The sequence below is a fragment of the Anabrus simplex genome, chromosome 7, assembly GCF_040414725.1.
Source record: "Anabrus simplex isolate iqAnaSimp1 chromosome 7, ASM4041472v1, whole genome shotgun sequence".
Lineage (NCBI taxonomy): Eukaryota > Metazoa > Arthropoda > Insecta > Orthoptera > Tettigoniidae > Anabrus > Anabrus simplex.
The window spans coordinates 159,543,953-159,562,592 of NC_090271.1; the positions used below are offsets into that span (position 1 = coordinate 159,543,953).

Here is an 18,640-nt window from a genome sequence, read left to right on the forward strand (position 1 = left end):
TCAGTTCTGGCAGGAGGCCACGTGGTGCACCTCTGAAATGCTACGAGGATTAGCTAAAAAAAAACCATGAAGAGCACAAACATTGACCCCAGTACTTGGCACACACTTGCTGACAATCATCCTCGCTGGCATGTAACCACATCCACTGCTGTCCAGCAGTTTAAAACAGAGCATCGAAGATTGCAAACAGAAGCTCGTCTTAGAAGAAAACTTGGACAAACCCAATCACGCCCACACCGTCTCTCACGTGTACCAAATGCGGTCGCATGTTCTATGCAAGGGTAGGCCTGTAGAGCCATCAGTGTCATCTGCACAAAGTGGACTAAACATGAACTGCAGATGGAAAACGTATACTTGGATACGAGTAACGGCTGACGACGATGATGATACCCAAAGGTAGCGAGTTTCACTTCTTGAAATATGTATTAGTTATAACAAGTTCGTGGGCATCAGCAAGGTTCAAAAAACTTTCTCCATCTTCATTCCTCTGCCCAGCACTGTGATTCCATTGGGAAAACAGTCACAAACTCTCATATACTATGATGGATGGTCATGTTACTACAGACACAGAGAATTTTGAGTAATTTTGCTTAAGCAGATTCCAGAACTGCTGCTGCTGCTGCAAAAGACCATTAATAGGACAGATGCCGTATCCCGGGTCTGTGTAGACTCTTCTTTCACTGATAATCCTTTTAGAAGTTGGATTCAATCTCGAACTGTGTAGACCCATCTTGCCTCTTTGGATCTCTTATGGTAACTGAGTTTGATTATGGAATACCTCAACAACTAGCTTTGAGCCTGCGCAGTACCAAATAGAACTGCCAGATTGAGTGTGCGTCTAACAAGCATGTGGTGTTAGGACATGAGCTCACACTAGTAAGATAGGATTTAAGAATACAATCGTAGATGTAATTGGGCGATTAATGTTGTTTAAAATATGTAGGGTGACATAAATGTCAAAATATGCCGAAAAGCATCCAAATAAATAACTTTGCAAAATAGGTAACAACCTAGAGTTAGTGTTGTTACAAACCAACATGACCGTTTAGATCCCCAGAGATAATGATAGTTGCATCCAGTGGTACTTCCAAAACATTTCTATCCAGCTTCTTCCAAAACTCATCTTTCATTGTCTGTGAGCTACCAATTTCTGGAGCATAACACGAGAAAATTATAATTTTCCATATAGACTAATACAGTCTTTATTAGACTGTTGTACTTCGGCTGCAGAGTCACGAAATTTCTTGCTAACAATTATTGCAGTACCATTGGTGGTCTTAGAACTACTGTTATAGATGATTTTATAACTCTTGCTGATGTCTCTAGATTTTGCACCACCCTGCCTGATTTCCTGTACCGTTCAGATGTCCCTGCCATTTTAAAGCCTCAGATAATTCATATACTTTTAGGGAAGCCATTTTTGTATTGAGAGCTTGCTTGTTTAGTCAGCATCGCTCTGGTTTTGCCTGTAATCCTTGCACACTTTTTGAGGTGACCAGGCCAGATTGACATGCGTCATCTGCGGGGGATGCCCTAGTCTTGTCCCATTCCTTATAAACTGACATTGAGCCGAAATGATGTGACAAAAGTAAATCGGCCAGTCCGTCTTGCGGGTCTATCCCCAATGCATAGTTATAAGTTGTGGGCCTAGTCCTTGATGATCCAGCAGCAGCTCTCTTAGTACCCTAAACTCAGAGATACTAATAAGCGGCCCCCTAGGATTTTTCTTTCAGGGTGAATCTTGTCAGTCTCCTTTCACAACTACAAAGCAGTAGCTTTGATGCATTTGTGTCATTTCCTACACAAGGGCTTCATCAAGCCTTCATCAAGTAATAAAATAAACACAAAATTAGGATTTCATCTTTATTTTATTGCCAAATTATTAAAAACGTGGTACATGTTTCGCTTATTTTCTGAGCATCTTCAGCCATATTGTCATTACAAGGTTAATTAGGAACATTGATCTTGAATTTGTATACATGATTTGTCATTAGCAAACTTAAATAATTCAATTTTTAAGAAACCTGATTAAATATAATTATATATTACGTTGTTTGGCTGTGATATAGGATATAAAAATTATTAACATTGAAATCAGAACTATTACAATATTCCCGTATGTGACGTCAGTTAGTTGGTCTAAGTGTAACAATTTTTTTTCACATTCTATTAAAACTATTAATTTTCTCAAAAGTTTGTTGTTTGAACTTAAAATGTTTTACTAAAATCTTGAAGAATCTTTGTCACTTCATATAAACTTGAGAAATGAACTATATTACACTCTTAAAACAAATTATGAGATCAGACGCAGTTATTACTGTGTTTGTCATCATAATATCTGAAACACTAATATGCCATGGTTTATTACAGGTGGTGATGTTGCACACTTTGAAATTAACATTTGTTGACAATGTTTAAATTCAACATTTGTTGTTGTTGTTGTTGTTGTTGTTTATTCAGGATTTGAATATCTTGTGTGAGTGAGCAGGGCCTAGGTCTGATGGGGATTCTCAAGCTTTATGTTGATAGTTGAATTGTGTTTCTCCCAACTATGCAATGAGCTTGTTGACATATCTGTAACAAGGGAAAATTTCGTAAGGATATATTATATATGATGGAATATCGGGGCCTCACATTAAAGGATCAACACTGACCCTTTCGACTCCTGCCTATGTATCTGCTTGCGTTCTCGGTTCTTTGACGACTGCCTGTCATTCTACTAGCAATTCTTGTGTTGTATGTGTGGGTACGTAATCGCGGGGAGTGGGGAGGGGGAAGTAGCAGTGGACGGCGTCATAATGGATGGAGTGGTTTGTGGAGGGGAATATCCAGAAGTAGTGTTGGAGGGGATGTTTGTTCTCTTAGATATTAATATTGTCAGGAGTGAAGATATTTGAAAATTTTTGTCTATCAAGGTTAAATGTTTGTATTAAATTCCGTAATTGTTCAATTAAAGGGTTCTTGACTTCGATTTCATCATTCAAGTTTTTATCTTTGTTGAAGTGTTTGTCTAAGTTGATATATATATTTTCCAGTTCATTCATCAGTTTTCCTTTTTCAGTCTTTGTGATTATTTTTAAATCTCTTTCTATAGTCCTAAAATGGTGCCCTTTTTCTTGCATGTGATTACTCATAGCTGCATATTTATTATGTTTAGCAGCATTTACATGTTCTAGGTATCTAGTTATAAAACTTCTTCCAGTTTGGCTTATATACGAAAATCCGCACTCTGAGGAGCAAGTGAGTTTATAGATTCCTGAGAATTGGCATTGGTTATTATATGAATTTACTATGTTATGGCTGAAAAAAATATTTCAATTTGTGTTTTTGAGTTTTAAATGCAATTCAAATCTTGAATAGACAACAGCAAATGTTGAATTTTAAAACTGTCAACAAATGTTAATTTCAAAGTGTGCAACATCATCACCTATAATAAACCACGGCACATTAGAGTTTTGGATAGTATGATGACGAACACAGTAATAATTGCGCCTGATCTCATAATTTGTTTTGAGAGTGTAATATAGTTCATTTCTCAAGTTTATATGAAGTGACAAAGATTCTTCAAGATTTTAGTAAAACATTTTAATTTCAAACAAACTTTTAAGAAAATTAGTAGTTTTAATAGAATGTGAAAAAAATTTGTTACACTTAGACCAACTAATTGATGTCACATACAGGAATATTGTAATAGTTTTGATTTCATTGTTAATAAATTTTATATCCTATATCACAGCCAAACGACGTAATATATAAGATAATTATATTTAATCAGATTTCTTAAAAATTGTATTATTTTTTAAAGTTTGCTAATGACAAATCATGTATACAAATTCAAATTCAATATTCCTAATTAACCTTGTGATGACACATGCTGCATCAGCCCATGGTGGTTTTTGAAACAAAATAGTCGACCATTGCTGTACGCCATATTTAACGTCTAGTTTGTCACTAATAAAATTTGCTTGTTCCTTAATGACTGCATCGGGTGCACTTCTGTTTTCAACATTGGCTTGAGTATCCAAAAAACCAAAGCTTTTTCTAGCTTCTCAAACTTAGGACTTTGTAAGTTTTCTTGGCCGACTGAGATATTTTATCCGTCCACTTACATTTTTCACTTAGAACATCCAACACTTTGTCTGGTTATGGTATTATTAGGAGGATTCTGTTCATTATAAGCTCAGACATCTTGCTTCTTTTTTTACATTAGTGTCATTTATTCATTGTAGAAACGTGCACTCACAGGGCAGATGCACAGACAGGACTGAAGTTTGTAACAGGTGAAGGTGAACTACTGCCAAGCTCTTTACCTGCAAATTGGTTTGTGTAGGGTTCCAAAGCTATTCTCAGAAACAGTCCACAGTGATAAGCCGTAAGGAAATTCCCATAGTACGCCATGGTTATTCTTCCAGAGCAGGTACAGCAAATTCTTTATGCTACACCACTCGAGGTAAAGAGCTATTAACGAGGGTTGGTAGTACGCCGAGGTGCCGGAATTTTGTCCCATATGAGTTCTTTTACGTGCCGGTAAATATACAGACACAAGACTGACCTATTTGAGTGCCTTCAAATACCACCGGACAGAGCTGGGATCATACCTGCCAACTTGTGCTCAGTAGACCAGTGCTCTCTACCACCTGATCTACTCAGCCTCACGTCTGTAGTTCATGTAACAGAACATGGCTATTGAGGTTCATGATTACCTTTGTCAGTGAATTGATGGTTTTGTAACGCTTAATTTTGATGGTTTAAAAATGTAATTCATTCAGAAAAAGTTCAGCATTTAGGCATGATAGCTGAGCAACATCATTCTGGCTTCTTACAAAGGCAGCTGTGATTCGAATAACAGCCAATGCGTGTGGGATTTCTAAAATAAATAAAAAATCATGTTCCTGTGGTTTCAGATACAATGTAAAATTGGAAGTCCTTTCACTGAACAATAGTGTAGAACTGTAAGCTTGTTCTGCTTTTTTCTAATATTAATTAGGACCTGAATGTAGGTATAGTCTTTCTAGTCAAATTAATTGATAACCATTAAGGAGGGAAATTCCAGTCAGAAGAGCAACCATTACATTAATAAGATAACAGATAATGTTTATGTAAAATAACTTAGCTTCTCATTGACCATTCATCTTCAACTCGTTTTAATCTGTAGTTTTATAACCTTTATGTTAAGATTTAATTCTCTTTATATCATTACCTGGAAAACATTTTACAGTTGTTATTACAAAGTAACTTATTACAGTATTTTAAAATCTATATAAGTTTTATCTCATTCTTTTGTTCTGTATTGTAGACTATTAGGCAGACTTTAGTCTGTTATACAGTATTGCTGAGTAAATATGGCTGTATTTTAAAAATAATGATGTTCTTTTTGTCAAATACCAGGTATCTGGCAATGGTGGAGGAGAATCGGTCCAACTGGACCATGATTACTGTACTTTCAACAGCAGTTCAAATTCAGCAGATGGTACTCCTCTGAAGTCTTTCTATCATTCAGATGCTTCAGAGTATGTTGGTGAGAAGAAGAGACTACCTGTCACTGCTGTTGAAAATACTGAAGAAAACATCATCTCCAAATCTTGTCCTGCAAGCCCACAGGACAAGATGTATTCCCGTTTGCCAGAATACTACATGCTGTTAACTCCTCAGAAAACTTTGGATAGGAACTGCAGACGAGGCTCAAGTAAAGATGATGGCTGGGATAAGAACTCTAGAAAGGACAGTGGACTGGAGTCTGGAGATGTTAGTGATGCTAGTGAAGAAACTGGCAGTTCTAGTTTGTGTGATAGTATGGCTGGAGTTAAACAGTTGGATGTAACCAGTGAAAACAAGGCAAAAGTTTGTTTAGCGTCCTTTACAAATAGTGTCAGTAAGGATAATAAGTTTGGTGCAATAGTTACTGTTGGAGGAAGTAATAAGGCAAGTAATGTAGATAGTGCTGTTAGTAATGCTCAGAGCCAAATAAAAACTAAAGATACTCCTATGGTATCAGTATTAAAAGTAAATAATAGCAGTGGTGCTTCTGGTCATTCATTACTTGTGCGTTCGGTAAGTACTAATAGTGACAGTAGTAGTTCCAGTCAGGAGGCTGTGTTGTCTGAAGTGAAGGAGAGACCTCAGGAGCCACGCAAGCGCAAACTAAATCTTGAGGAATATCGATCTCGTTTGAAAGAACTGGACAGGGTTCGCAGTAGTAGGACCAGTTCTCCAACGGCAGGGCAGTCAGGAGGTGAAGAAGTAAGTGCTGAGAACAAGGAGGCTGATAATATCATTAACACGTCTTCCACTCCAGATTTAGTAGACAGCAAGACCTGCCAAGTGGAGGCGACAGCTGGGGCTGAAGAGGAGGAGGAGTCAGGTGGACAAGTTCGGCCACAAATGCAAAGTGTGGAAGTGCAGACCCTACCACCAAACGCAGAAGAACTGAAGGAACCTGAAAAAGAAAGGAGGTGAGTTGTACTTACAACTTCATGTTTAAAAAGAGTGTTGAATATACATTAGGACCTTAACTTTGTTTAGATGAAGCGAGTGGCTGTATGGTGATATAGATGCTGATTCCCATAGAGAATCTGAAATATTTGTCCTGAAGGAGTAAATTTATAATACCAGTATAAATCGTAGGTGTGCTAGGTACCAACTGATGAGCCCAACCTAGCACACGAGGGTGAAACGCTGGCAACCAGGAATGAGTTAGCTGGAAAATTTATAATGTCCAATAATGGACCATTTATATTGGTATGGCTATATGATTTCGGCCGCGTACCTGTCATCTTGCATTTGGGAAATAGTGGGTTCAATCCCAGACTGCGTTCAAAATCCACTCTCGGCAGTCCTAAAGATTGTTTTCCTTGGTTTCCCATATTCTCACTAGGGAATTGCAGGGGCCACCTTCATTTCCCTTTCCAGTACTAGCCCTTCATTTCCATAAAACTTGTGTTAGTGCATCGTGAAACAAATACAGTATAACCCCGATTTTCTGTGACCTTGATTTAGCGTAAACCCACATTTAACGGAAGATATTTCCAGTCCCGAAAATTATCCCATAAGAGCAATAGAATTGTATATTCGATTTAACGTAATTCACAATACGGCAAAACCTGCATTTAGCGTTTAAGAATTGTTAAAATTCTCACATGTTTATTTCTATTCATTTTGGTAATGGGTCATTAAGAACCTATGAAAAAGACGTCATAAACTTGCTAAGGATGATTCAAGGCAGAAGAAGAATTTAGAGCGCGGGCACTTAGGGCTAAAGTGAGTATTCAGACTCGCATACACCTCTGACCGTGGCTGCTGTAGTAGAAGAGAACCCCCGTTTTAATGACAATTTTATTATAACCGTCGAAAATTCCTCTATTAATCTGTGCAATATGTGTCGGTTACAATGAGAACCCTTTTACTGATTCATCCGTTATTACGGGCAAATTCGGGCGCATTAGTTTTTATCAGTTATCAATATCCATACACTCTACTCCAGCGTTTATGTTGAATTCGATCGATCATCTCCCATATCTATTCCTTGCTATGCGCTAGTAAGTCAATCAGGAGCGAGCTTAAGGTCACCTCACATTCTCACAACTCCGACTGGTGTTAACAAACATCGGGAGAACATGTTTTTGTGATAAGTGCAATGAAAGCAGCTGTTAACTCTTTAGAAATAAAGGCTGAAGTAAACAGTTGCATAATTTTAATACTGTTTACTGAAATAAAATAAGAATGTGATACTTCTCCTTCTCAAGATACAGTGGTGTGCATAACTAATTTCAGAGGTTAGGTGTGTACTTTCATGTCTTGTTAAATTTCAGAAAGGCTGTTCCCATGTAAATTTATAGTGAAAATGTTACCTTTATTCTACAGAGAGCTTGAAATATGTTTTCGTAATACATGCACAGTAAACCTAGGTTAGGTGACGCCATTTGAGGTAAGAAAATGGAGCCTCTTGAGTGATGCTATTACAGATTTTAAGAATCAAACTGAATATGCATGTTCAAACTATTGGAATTATAAAATACGTACTAATAAGTAAGCCATTGCTTGGAAAATATTCGTGAAAATGTTTAAACAAGCCGAATGCTGTTTCATACCGATTTTAATGTGATTTTGTGTGAGTTTGGTATCTTTCCCGACTTTTATGGAAAACCATGTATAATGTTATAAGAAGAACCTTAAACCGAAGCGGTTTTGTATTCACTGACAAAAATTTGTCAAAATGAAGCACAAACCATAACTATGGTACAGTGTATAGGGTAGATATCTCTTGGTTTTGTCATTGTATAAATAATGTATGATGATACAATTTATGTTAATACAGGCAAAGATCTCGAGAAAAGTTTTGCTTTCTGCTGAAACCTCGATATAAGGTAAACCCCCATTTAAGGTTAAAAAAAAAATCAGGTCCCTGTGAAAATTTTAAATAGAGGTTCTACTGTAGTTTTTTTTAACCCTTTCCGCTCGTGTGTCGACCTGAGGTCGACAGCCGTCACTTAGCGTTATAGCTCGTGTGTCGACCCTGAGTCGACACAATGTTTCGCCGCTCATTGCTAGGTTACCTGGCAAGCCAGGACTTTTGTACTTCGTTTCGTAAGTGCTGGTCCCTTCCGGAAACCGAAAGAAACAAAATAGGAGTGTTTTAGTTTCTCTTTGCTCGGCAAAATTGCTCCGTTTCCTTGACAACGGGAAGCAGTTGCATGAAGCAACATGGCGGCGCACAGTCTGACCGAAGCTGAGATTCTTGCGTCTGTTTCGGCTGATTTTGTTGATAGTGACCATGAAAGTGACGAAAATTTTGAATCTGGCGATGAAAGTGATATACCGTATTTCACGGCATAATCGTCGCACTTTTTATACCAAAATTTTCGAAAAAAATTGTAGGGTGCGACCATTATACGATGAATATTTAATACCAGTATTTGTATTACTCAAAAAATGTATTTATAACTAAATTGTATTTGATACAAATTTAAGATACACGTAATACTCGCGTTTATACATCAAAATAATTAAAATACCGTATTTCACGGCATAATCGTCGCACTTTTTTACCAACATTTTTGAAAAAAAATTGTAGGGTGCGACCATTATACGATGAATATTTAATACCAGTATTTGTATTACTCAAAAAATGTATTTATAACTAAATTGTATTTGATACAAATTTAAGATGCACGTAATACTCGCGTTTATACATCAAAATAATTAAAATAGTCTAAAACAAAATTCATAATTTTTCGCAACAATTCGGCGAACGTTTTTCCAACCTGAAAATAAAAAGGAACGTATTAAGTTAATTTGTCATTAATTTGAGTATTAAAGTTAAAATATTACACTTGCAAAAAATTATCGCTTTGTTGTGAAATGCGGACTTACCGGTACGCAGTTTATTCCAAATCTTCGGTGTCGCTATCGCAGGTTTCGCTATCTGATGCGCCGTCCTCGCCTCTGTTAATACCAGTATCAGATCCTTCATCTCCCTGCCACACTGCGTCATCTTCGGAACCGTCTAGTGCATTCGAAATCCCAGTCCTTTTGAAGCTCTTGAAGACTAGTTCAGGTGGTATAAGATCCCAACTCTTCTTCACCCACGAGCATAACAAGTCCAAGGGTGGACGCCTGATATTTCCGGCGGGCGTCAATTGCTGATCGCCGCTCATCATCCACTCGTTGTAAAATCGACGTAAGTGGTCTTTAAAGGGTTTATTAACACATACGTCTAGTGGCTGCAAAGCAGATGTTAGGCCACCAGGAATGACTATCTGTCGTGTCTTATTTGTAGTGAGAATTTGCTTCACTTCGTTCACGAGGTGACCTCGGAAACTATCTAAAACAAGCAGAGCTGGTTGTTTTAGTAGTGCACCAGGTCTTCTATTCCACACAGTTTTAACCCAGTCCAGCATGAGTTCTACGTCCATCCAACCCTTTGGTTGCACTCGTACATGAATTCCACGGGGAAACTGTATATTCTTAGGCATCGTTTTCCTCTTGAAAATGATGTAAGGCGGCAACTTTCTCCCGTCAGCTGTAATGGCTAGCATTGCCGTGCATCGCAACTTCTCACTACCGCTGGTTTTCATTAATACACTCCGTGATCCTTTTAGCGCAATAGTGCTGTTGCGAGGCATATCAAAAAACATTGGAGTCTGATCGGCATTACCGATTTGAGAAAGCAAGTACGAAGTTTCCTTGTGCAAACGTATGACAAATCGGTGAAAGTTTACAATCTTGTCCGTATAATCAGCAGGCAACTTTTGGCTTAGTGTTGTTCTCCTTCGCACTGACAGATTGTGTCGTCGCATGAACCCCTTAATCCACCCACGAGTCGCCTTAAACTGAGTTATCGGTATGTTGTGTTTGCGCGCTTCCTCCTGTCCCTTAATTTGTAACATTTCATATGATACACTGCAGCCATTGTTACGTATTTCACTGACGTACCTAAACACTTCTTCGTCAATTATAGGAAACTTCCCTGTTTTAGGACCTCTAAACGCGCGTCTAGAAGGGTTTGTGCTTTTTAGCTTGTTTTTTTTACTTTCTGCCAGTCACGCACCAACTTTTCACTCACAGAAAATTTTCTTTCTGCAGCTCTGTTCCCGTGCTGTTCAGCGAAGGCAATTATGCTTAGCTTGAAGCCCGCAGAATAGTTTCTATATTTTCCCATAATCGCTTATAAATGCTTCACACGTTAATGTTTTGCGATATAAATGACTTTCCGTAATTGTTCACTATTAAAACAAATTATTTCTGCAAACACCCAAAACACAAATTAAAAACTTAAATTCTCACGCACACATGTCTACAGTAATCACGTAAATCTGAAACAAATAAATGCATCTGTGATCTGTCCATTCCAGAGCAGCCAATACTGTTAGGCAGCAAGGAAGCATGCAACAATTTATCAGTTTAGCTCGTTGGTTGCGAGACACTACTGCACATGCGCACAGCTCGCAAACCGGAGCTCTAGCTAGCGCGGTGTAGATCTACTGTATAGTTGACTGTATTCCGAGATGTCAGTAACAAACATTCATTTTTTTCAATTTCTTTTAAACATACGGTAATTAGGTTAATATTTCTTCCCAGTTATTGATGATTTTACATTACATTACTGACGAGTTTATAAAATAAAACTTTAATAGCATTGGATAATAATTATCTTGACTGCTTGGATAAAAGTTTTCATCCCATGCCCGGACACTTATGACGTAGTAGTAAGATAAGAGTCTAGCGATGACAACTGAGACATCGTAAATAATTCGGCTGAATAATTCCGTGGAAATCTACGTTATCGTCTTGGATTTCACTTCGTGCGCAATAACACAGGAGCCGGCCCCATGGTGTAGGGGTAGCGTGCTTGCCTCTTACACGGAGGTCTCGGGTTCAATTCACGGCCGGGTCAGGGAATTTTACCTGTATCTGAGGGCTGGTTCGAGGTCCATTCAACCTACCTAGCCGGTATTTCCTGGCGACGTTGCCGATAAGCGATAACTTACAGCCTTACGTATTTCAAATGGGAACTCATAATATGTAGGTGGTGAATAAATAGTACACTGTCTCGTGACCATGTTGTCAAACTGCCGATAGCCTACCGGTAAGCATAATATGTAGGTGGTGAGTAAATAGTACACTATCTCGCGACCACGTTGTCAAACTGCCGATAGTCTACCGGTAAGCCATGGTCGTACATATACCGGTATTATTTATTTATACGTTGTGCAACATGTCGCAATCGTGACTGTGTTGCCAAATTGCCCATAAACCATACACGTATTTAAATTGCGCATTCATGTGCAACTTACGTTGCAGTTCCATTTACCTTTTAACCAGATTAGTGAACAAAATTTGGACGTGCGACGATTATGTAATTAAAGGTTTAAAGTCCGATTTTTGTATTGAAAATAAAGGATGCGACGATTACGCGGTGGCGACGATTATGCCTGAAATACGGTATCCATTAGTGATTCAAGTGATGATATCGATATCAGTGTCGCAAGAAATCATAGAGGAGGCGGTAGTATTATGACTCGTCCCGGTCCCAGTCATACGGTGCTGACTTCAAATATACCTTGGAGATCGTGGAGAACTGGTGATGCAGGATTACCCAAATTTCCTTTCAGGTTAGTGAGTGGATTCATAACGTGTGGCAATAGACCTAAAATAGAACTAGAGTACTGGCAGCTATTTTTTACTGATCAGTTGCTAACCTCTATTGTCCATGAGACGAACAAATTTGCCGAAATGAAAATACAGCAAAATACACCACTTCAGAAGAGATCTATCTGGTTTTCTTGGAAAGCTGTGACTTTAGAAGAGCTGAAGGCATTTATTGGTGTAATTATCAACATGGGGATGAACAGTAAGGCAGAAATGCAGGATTATTTTAGTGAAGACTGGTTGGATAAGCAGGTGTTCTACAAAGATGTGTTCTCTCGAGACAGATTTCTACAGATATTCTGGAATCTCCATCTTTCTTCCCCTGATGCTGATAGGGCAGGCCCACAATCTAGAGGTTCGAAGGTCAGAAATCTAGGGAACACTTCATTCCAGGAAAGAATCTGAGTGTTGATGAAAGCACTGTAGGCTTCAAGGGTCGTGTCGTGTTCAAGTGTTACAATAAGCAGAAACCAACAAAGTGGGGACTCTGTATTTATGTACTGTCAGACTCGAGTACCGGATACGTATGTGCTATTGAACCATATTATGGTTCAATAACCACACAATCACTTGTTAGGCAAGATTTACCCATCACTTGCAGGATAGTTATTCATTTGGTTACAAAAGTTTTGCAAGCCACCAACGAAACTGGGTTTCATGTCTTTACGGACCGGTTCTATACCAGTTACGACCTTGCAGCTGAGCTACTGAAACTAAAGGTCCATATTACAGGCACTGTAATGGTAAATAGGAGAGGTCTGCCATTACAAGTGAGAAAAGCCGCAACAAAGAGAATGAAACAACATGACATTATTGCACTCCGAACAGATAACACTTCTTGCTTGGTTTGGAAGGACAAGCGAATTATTGCTATGCTGTCTACTTTCTATGACGATTCCACTCAGCCTGTGCAAAGAATAAGACGTCAGGGTGCTGAGGAAATTGTAGAGAAACCTACAGTCGTATGTGCTTATAATCAATACATGGGGGGCTTTGATCTTTCTGACCACTATGCTAGCTCATACCCATTCACACGTAAATCAGTGAAGTGGTGGAGAAAAATGTTCTTCTGGCTTCTGGAGATCACAATAGTGAATGCCTTCCTACTCTTCAAAGAAGGTAACAATGGAATCACCCATCTGAAGTTCAGGAAAAACTTGTTAAGACAACTTGTAGGAAATGTGCGGAATACACAGAGCAGGAAAAGGGGAAGACCTTCCTCAATGGATGAAGAAGTGAGGCTGAATGGCAAGCTACACCTGCTGTACCCCCATCCTGAAGGAAAAACTAAAGATTGCAAGGTTTGCAGTGACAGGAAAGTTGTTGGAGGGAGGAGAGAAACAGTCCACTTCTGTAAAACCTGTGAGAAGCAACCAGGGCTCCATCCAGGCATTTGCTTTGAACGCTTCCACACACTCAGGGCATACCGTTAAGAAAGTGAAAAACATTATTTTGTGCATTGTAAATACCATAAATTAATTAATTTTGTAGTTCCTTCCTGTATATATTGTTAAAACCAGTACTTAATACAAGGTTTAAAAAAATGAAGAATGCTGACAGAAATAAATACGAGTAGGGAGAAATCAGGACTTACAAATAATTCGAGTGGAAAGGGTTAACTTTCCTTAGCACCTTATTTATTGACAGAGTACTTTAAAGCGGAATGTTGCAACTTGTATCTGGCACTCCAATTACAACAAAGTTAAAAGATGTTCCCCCAGCACATTTGTCTGCATTTAACTCATCTGTTTTGTTTACTGACAACATTTAAGATTACTTCCACATCTACACCATTTGCTACTGGTTTTCAAAATTAAGAAGAAATATTTTAGGAAAAATAAGGACACTGCATGTTGTTTAAATTTGTAAGTATTTTTATTATTTTTCTCACCTCATTTTATTATATCTTAGGTGACTGTTTAGTTTTAAGATTTTAATTTTTTAGTCTACCATAATATTCAGTAGCTGAGGATGGTCCAACGAGGGTCGAAACTTGTACTACTTATAAAATATGACTATAATTAAGTGGATAGTCTGAATGTATTGAGAAGGTGGGCATATTCAAATAATTTATTTTACAGAAAGATTGTAATGTTAAAGATTTGTCAAATTAATACAGAACTGATTATGAAATTTGTCGCTTTTCAGAGTTTTTTTTTCAGCACCAGGCACTTACAGCATATGAATGGTTTATTTTGTATTATTTTCAGAGGCTGACCACTTTGGGTATTGTTCTGCATAGTGCCTCATTTCTTCCGAATATGGTACCTTACAAGCAACTGAGAGATCTCAAATGCTTTTGCAATGTAGGATTGTGTTTGGTCCTTCTTAAGGGCATTTAAGGCAGCAGAATATTCTATAGTTTTTGGCATTATTATAAACAAAAATATGAGACTCATTTCAAAATTCTGAGTATTAGTTTATTTTATTGTACAACCACCACAAAATACTTGCGAGCTAGCATTAAATGGATTTTTATTGATAAAAGAAATGTTTACCTGTATGAAGTACACAGCAAAACAAACAGAACTAAAAGTACAGACATGCTTTGAACCTTAAACAGAACCAGATGTCACCAGAAACCTGCCACTGCATGTACATACAATGGATGAAGCAAGATGGAGCTACAGCCCACACCTTGAGGGGGATGGGGGGGATATTTGCTCTTATGCAAGAATACTTCAGAGATTGCTTGATTTCCTGTACCCTTCCTATATCCCTGGGTCTCACACCTTCAAATGCCTATATCTGGTGCATGCAGAAAGAATCCATTTTCCAGTCAGATGACCCATCTAGGAATATTCAAGAAGTATGAGATAAGATACAGTCACTTTTTGTGTCCTTGCGGTAACATGTGTTTATCAGCACATTTGAGGATCCATTATGAACAACACAGGAGATGTGAGGATGCAATGCAGTTAGATGCCTGTTGCTGTTGTTACCTTGGATGTTATAATGACATATCTTGATGGTCGGAGCATGTTGGTAATTCCTAACTATTAGGCTCTTTGGTTTGTCGAAACTAATTTTTGTATAAATAAATTTAGAAACTACCTGAAAAAGAAAACATACAACAGAATTATACTGAAAAAAAAAAAACCTTAAAATTAGTATTCAGGTATAATTCTGTTATATTATTTCTTTTTTCAGGTAGTTTCTAAATTTATTCATAAATTCATTTCGACAGACTGAAGAACCTAACGGTTATGAATTAACTGAGTCAAAACTGAAAGGAAATGGCTTCCAAAAAAAAAAAAAAAAAAAAAAAAAAAAAAAAAAAAAAAAAAAAAAAAAAAAAGCTTGTAATTTCAGTACTGTGTGTTTTTCTGCATATTGCACACAAAACCACAGCAATCTGTTGTCCAAACAAGTAGTCTACTATGTTTTGATTCTGCTTGCAGGTATGCATTTCTGCCTACTAATCTCCTTTTATACAAAATACTTTTGAGCAGTACTGTGTGTGCAAGTAGAAGGTACCTTGTGAAGTCTCCTTTTATACAAAATACTTTTGAGCAGTACTGTGTGTGCAAGTAGAAGGTACCTTGTGAAGTGAAACAGTAGAAACCTATGTATTCTGTATGATGTTGGTGGCTGAGATTAAGTGGGGTTCAAATACTGTAGAATGGGACAGATGTATAGTAATTGCCACGTAAGGAAATACCCCAGAAAGTAAATATCGCCGCCCGATGCTCTTCTTTTCTCTTTTTTGTAATGGCTGATCACTGCTGCCAACCTGCCTGGTTACATATTAAAATCATCAGACATAACCATAACAAACTAACCTCAATGTAAACACCGATAATGAATGTTTCCCTACCCTAGTAAATGATAAAAAATTAAGATGAAATAAATCAAGTTAATTATGAATATCTCCTCAATGAGGAATTAAGGAAATAAACACACTTTCTCACTTAAATTATCTTTCTTTATTTTGATATACAGTAGGCGTGCTATAACGATATTCTTGAAAAGAGGGGCGTGTTAAACGATGCAATTTATTTAATAAGTCTTTGCAGTGTGATTTTCGAAAGTTCCAGACATCCAATGACTTCCCTTTCTTTTGCGCGAATATTTCCTTCTCTCTTCAATACCGGTAACCAGTAAGGAGAGAGATTATTGGGCATATTTTCAGCCTGCAGGCTGGTTATATCTTCTAGCTTATCAGGAAACATATAGGAATACTAATGTGCCAAGCTCCGTGAACGGAATTTAGGTCAGCTTTCAAGTTCACAGCGGATTTGAAAATAATAATGTTATAAGTTCTACTGCCAAAATTTCGTCCCGCAAGAGTTATTTCATGTACCGGTAGATCTAGACATGGGACTGACGTATTTGAGCACTTTCATCATTTCACACAAACTATGTTATTAAATGCATTATCCGAACATGCCACAATCCTACTTACCTGGTATTAGCCAAATAGATTTACAGTCCCACAGAAAAAGAAATTATGCTTTAAATATTCTCGCAAATGTATCACTAGTGACTTTAACGGCGATGCGGTGGCAACACGCACTTCACGCTAGAGCAGTGATTGAACGTTGCCAACGTGCCAGATTAACGGTAAATGTAAGACGTCGTATCGGCAAGTAGGGTCCCTAAACTGTATGGTTACGGACACTGAAAAAGACCCAACAGCAAGAAAAGTAACTATAAATCAATATCTTAATATTACAGGGGAGAAAGGGTAAGGTTGCACCCTTAGGGTACGTTCTTACACGGAGAGGACTATAAAATAGGGGTGGTGGGGTGTTCAAACTATGAGACGTTCTAGCATACTATCATGGAAAAAAAGATAGACATCCAAGTTTATATGTTAATAAAAAGTTTATCCTTCGTCCCACATAGAAAAAACCAAACCAAACGCCATGGCACAACAACCCCGAAGGGCTATGGCCTACCAAGCGACTGCTGATCAGCCCGAAGGTCTGCAGACTACGAGGTGTCGTGTGGTCAGCATGACGGATCCTCTCAGCCGTTATTCTTGGCTTTCTAGACCGGGACATAGAAACAAGCTACACCAAAATTGAGCTTATTTTATTCTACGTTTAATTATATGTATTAGAAATTTTTATCGTACCCAGTTAAAATATTAATGCAAATTGAACAAAGAAAGTGCCGGTATTTTTTCCATTTCCAACAGTGCGCTCACTTTGAAAATTCATAACTTTAAAAGTATTGATCTGATCGTTACCAAACTTTAGTACTCTTACAGCAACTCATTGTTGATCTGTATATTTAGTTTTTATTTCAACTGATATTGTGAAAAAAGTTGTAAATTTTGTGAAGTAATATTTTCTCATTACTGGGTGATCATAGCCATAAACAATTCAGCTTGTTATGAAGCTAATGAGAATGTTAGGCTAAAATTAAAAGTGCTTTTTTCCTGCTTGCAGTTGTTGATTTTATATTGCTTTATATTTAACTGAGTGGTTTTGAGAGAAGAAAGCTACGTATCGACCAAGCGGTGTTGCCCAGTTGGCCTATTTGCCGCGCCAACTGAACTGTCATGGCTCTGTATCAGCTTTGAGTCGTGTAGAACTACTTCACAATGAATGTGTTGTGTTGTGGGGTGAGAAAGTGGAATATGGGGATAACATTCTGGATGAAGAAAAGTGGTATTTCCCCCCATCACTTGGAACTTTAAATACAAGACATTTCAGCAGTTGAATGCATCTCACCATTACTACTGATACATTGAAGCGAGGATACACTTTGAATAAGCCTTATACCTAGTTCTGAGTGAAGATAAATTTAAATGATCTGGCCAGTAATTGAACCCGGGACCCTTGTATCCAAAAACCGAAAAATTAGAGAAAACAAGGTTTTCGACATTTACCATATTGAATTTCACACGTGCAATGAGATATCGCTTTGGAGTGAATGCTACTGTGCTCCATGCGCTCAGCTGACTGGAGTTGTTTAGTGATAGCGTAATTGTACCATCCGACTAAAGTTCACATAGAAATGAGACATTTTTGAGAAACAATTACTTCTTCCCTACTTCTAAGAAAACTAAGTTTCCAAATAATTCTACGAAGTACACTTGTGCATTAATCACTAACGAAGTGAAGAGGTCCTTCTCATAAGCTGGAACTTATGGCAAAATACAAGATAAACTACGTAATTCTATCGTTGATATATTGAGCGCTAGTCCAATAAAGGTTTTAAACAACTGACAAAACAACAGGGATCCACTTATCGTACAGCAGGGAACGCCCAGTATGTTTAACCTGGCAACGTCGCTAGGAATTCCAGGGCCAAGTGCGTTGTTCTCACTGGCTGGTAGGCTGCTTTCTTCTCACACAACCACCCAATTAAGTATAATTCAATAAAAAATCAACAACTGCATGCAGGCAAAAAAGTTTTAATTTTAGACTGACATTCTCATAAGCTTCATAACAAGCTGAATTGTTTATGGCTGTGATCACCCAATAATGATAAAATGTTGCTTCACAAAATTTACAGCAACTTTTTTCACAAGTATCAGATG

At 37.8% G+C, this 18,640-nt stretch overlaps 1 protein-coding gene across 1 annotated transcript in view; it reads left to right on the top strand.

Annotated features, from left to right (window-relative positions):
* The window catches only part of srl (spargel), a 280,903-nt gene that overhangs the window by 166,406 nt on the left and 95,857 nt on the right, over positions 1-18,640 (top strand). The window contains exon 8 of the mRNA XM_067151403.2: positions 5,389-6,452. Within this exon, the coding sequence (XP_067007504.2) occupies positions 5,389-6,452 (1,064 nt within the window). The remainder of the gene's footprint in view (positions 1-5,388; positions 6,453-18,640) is intronic.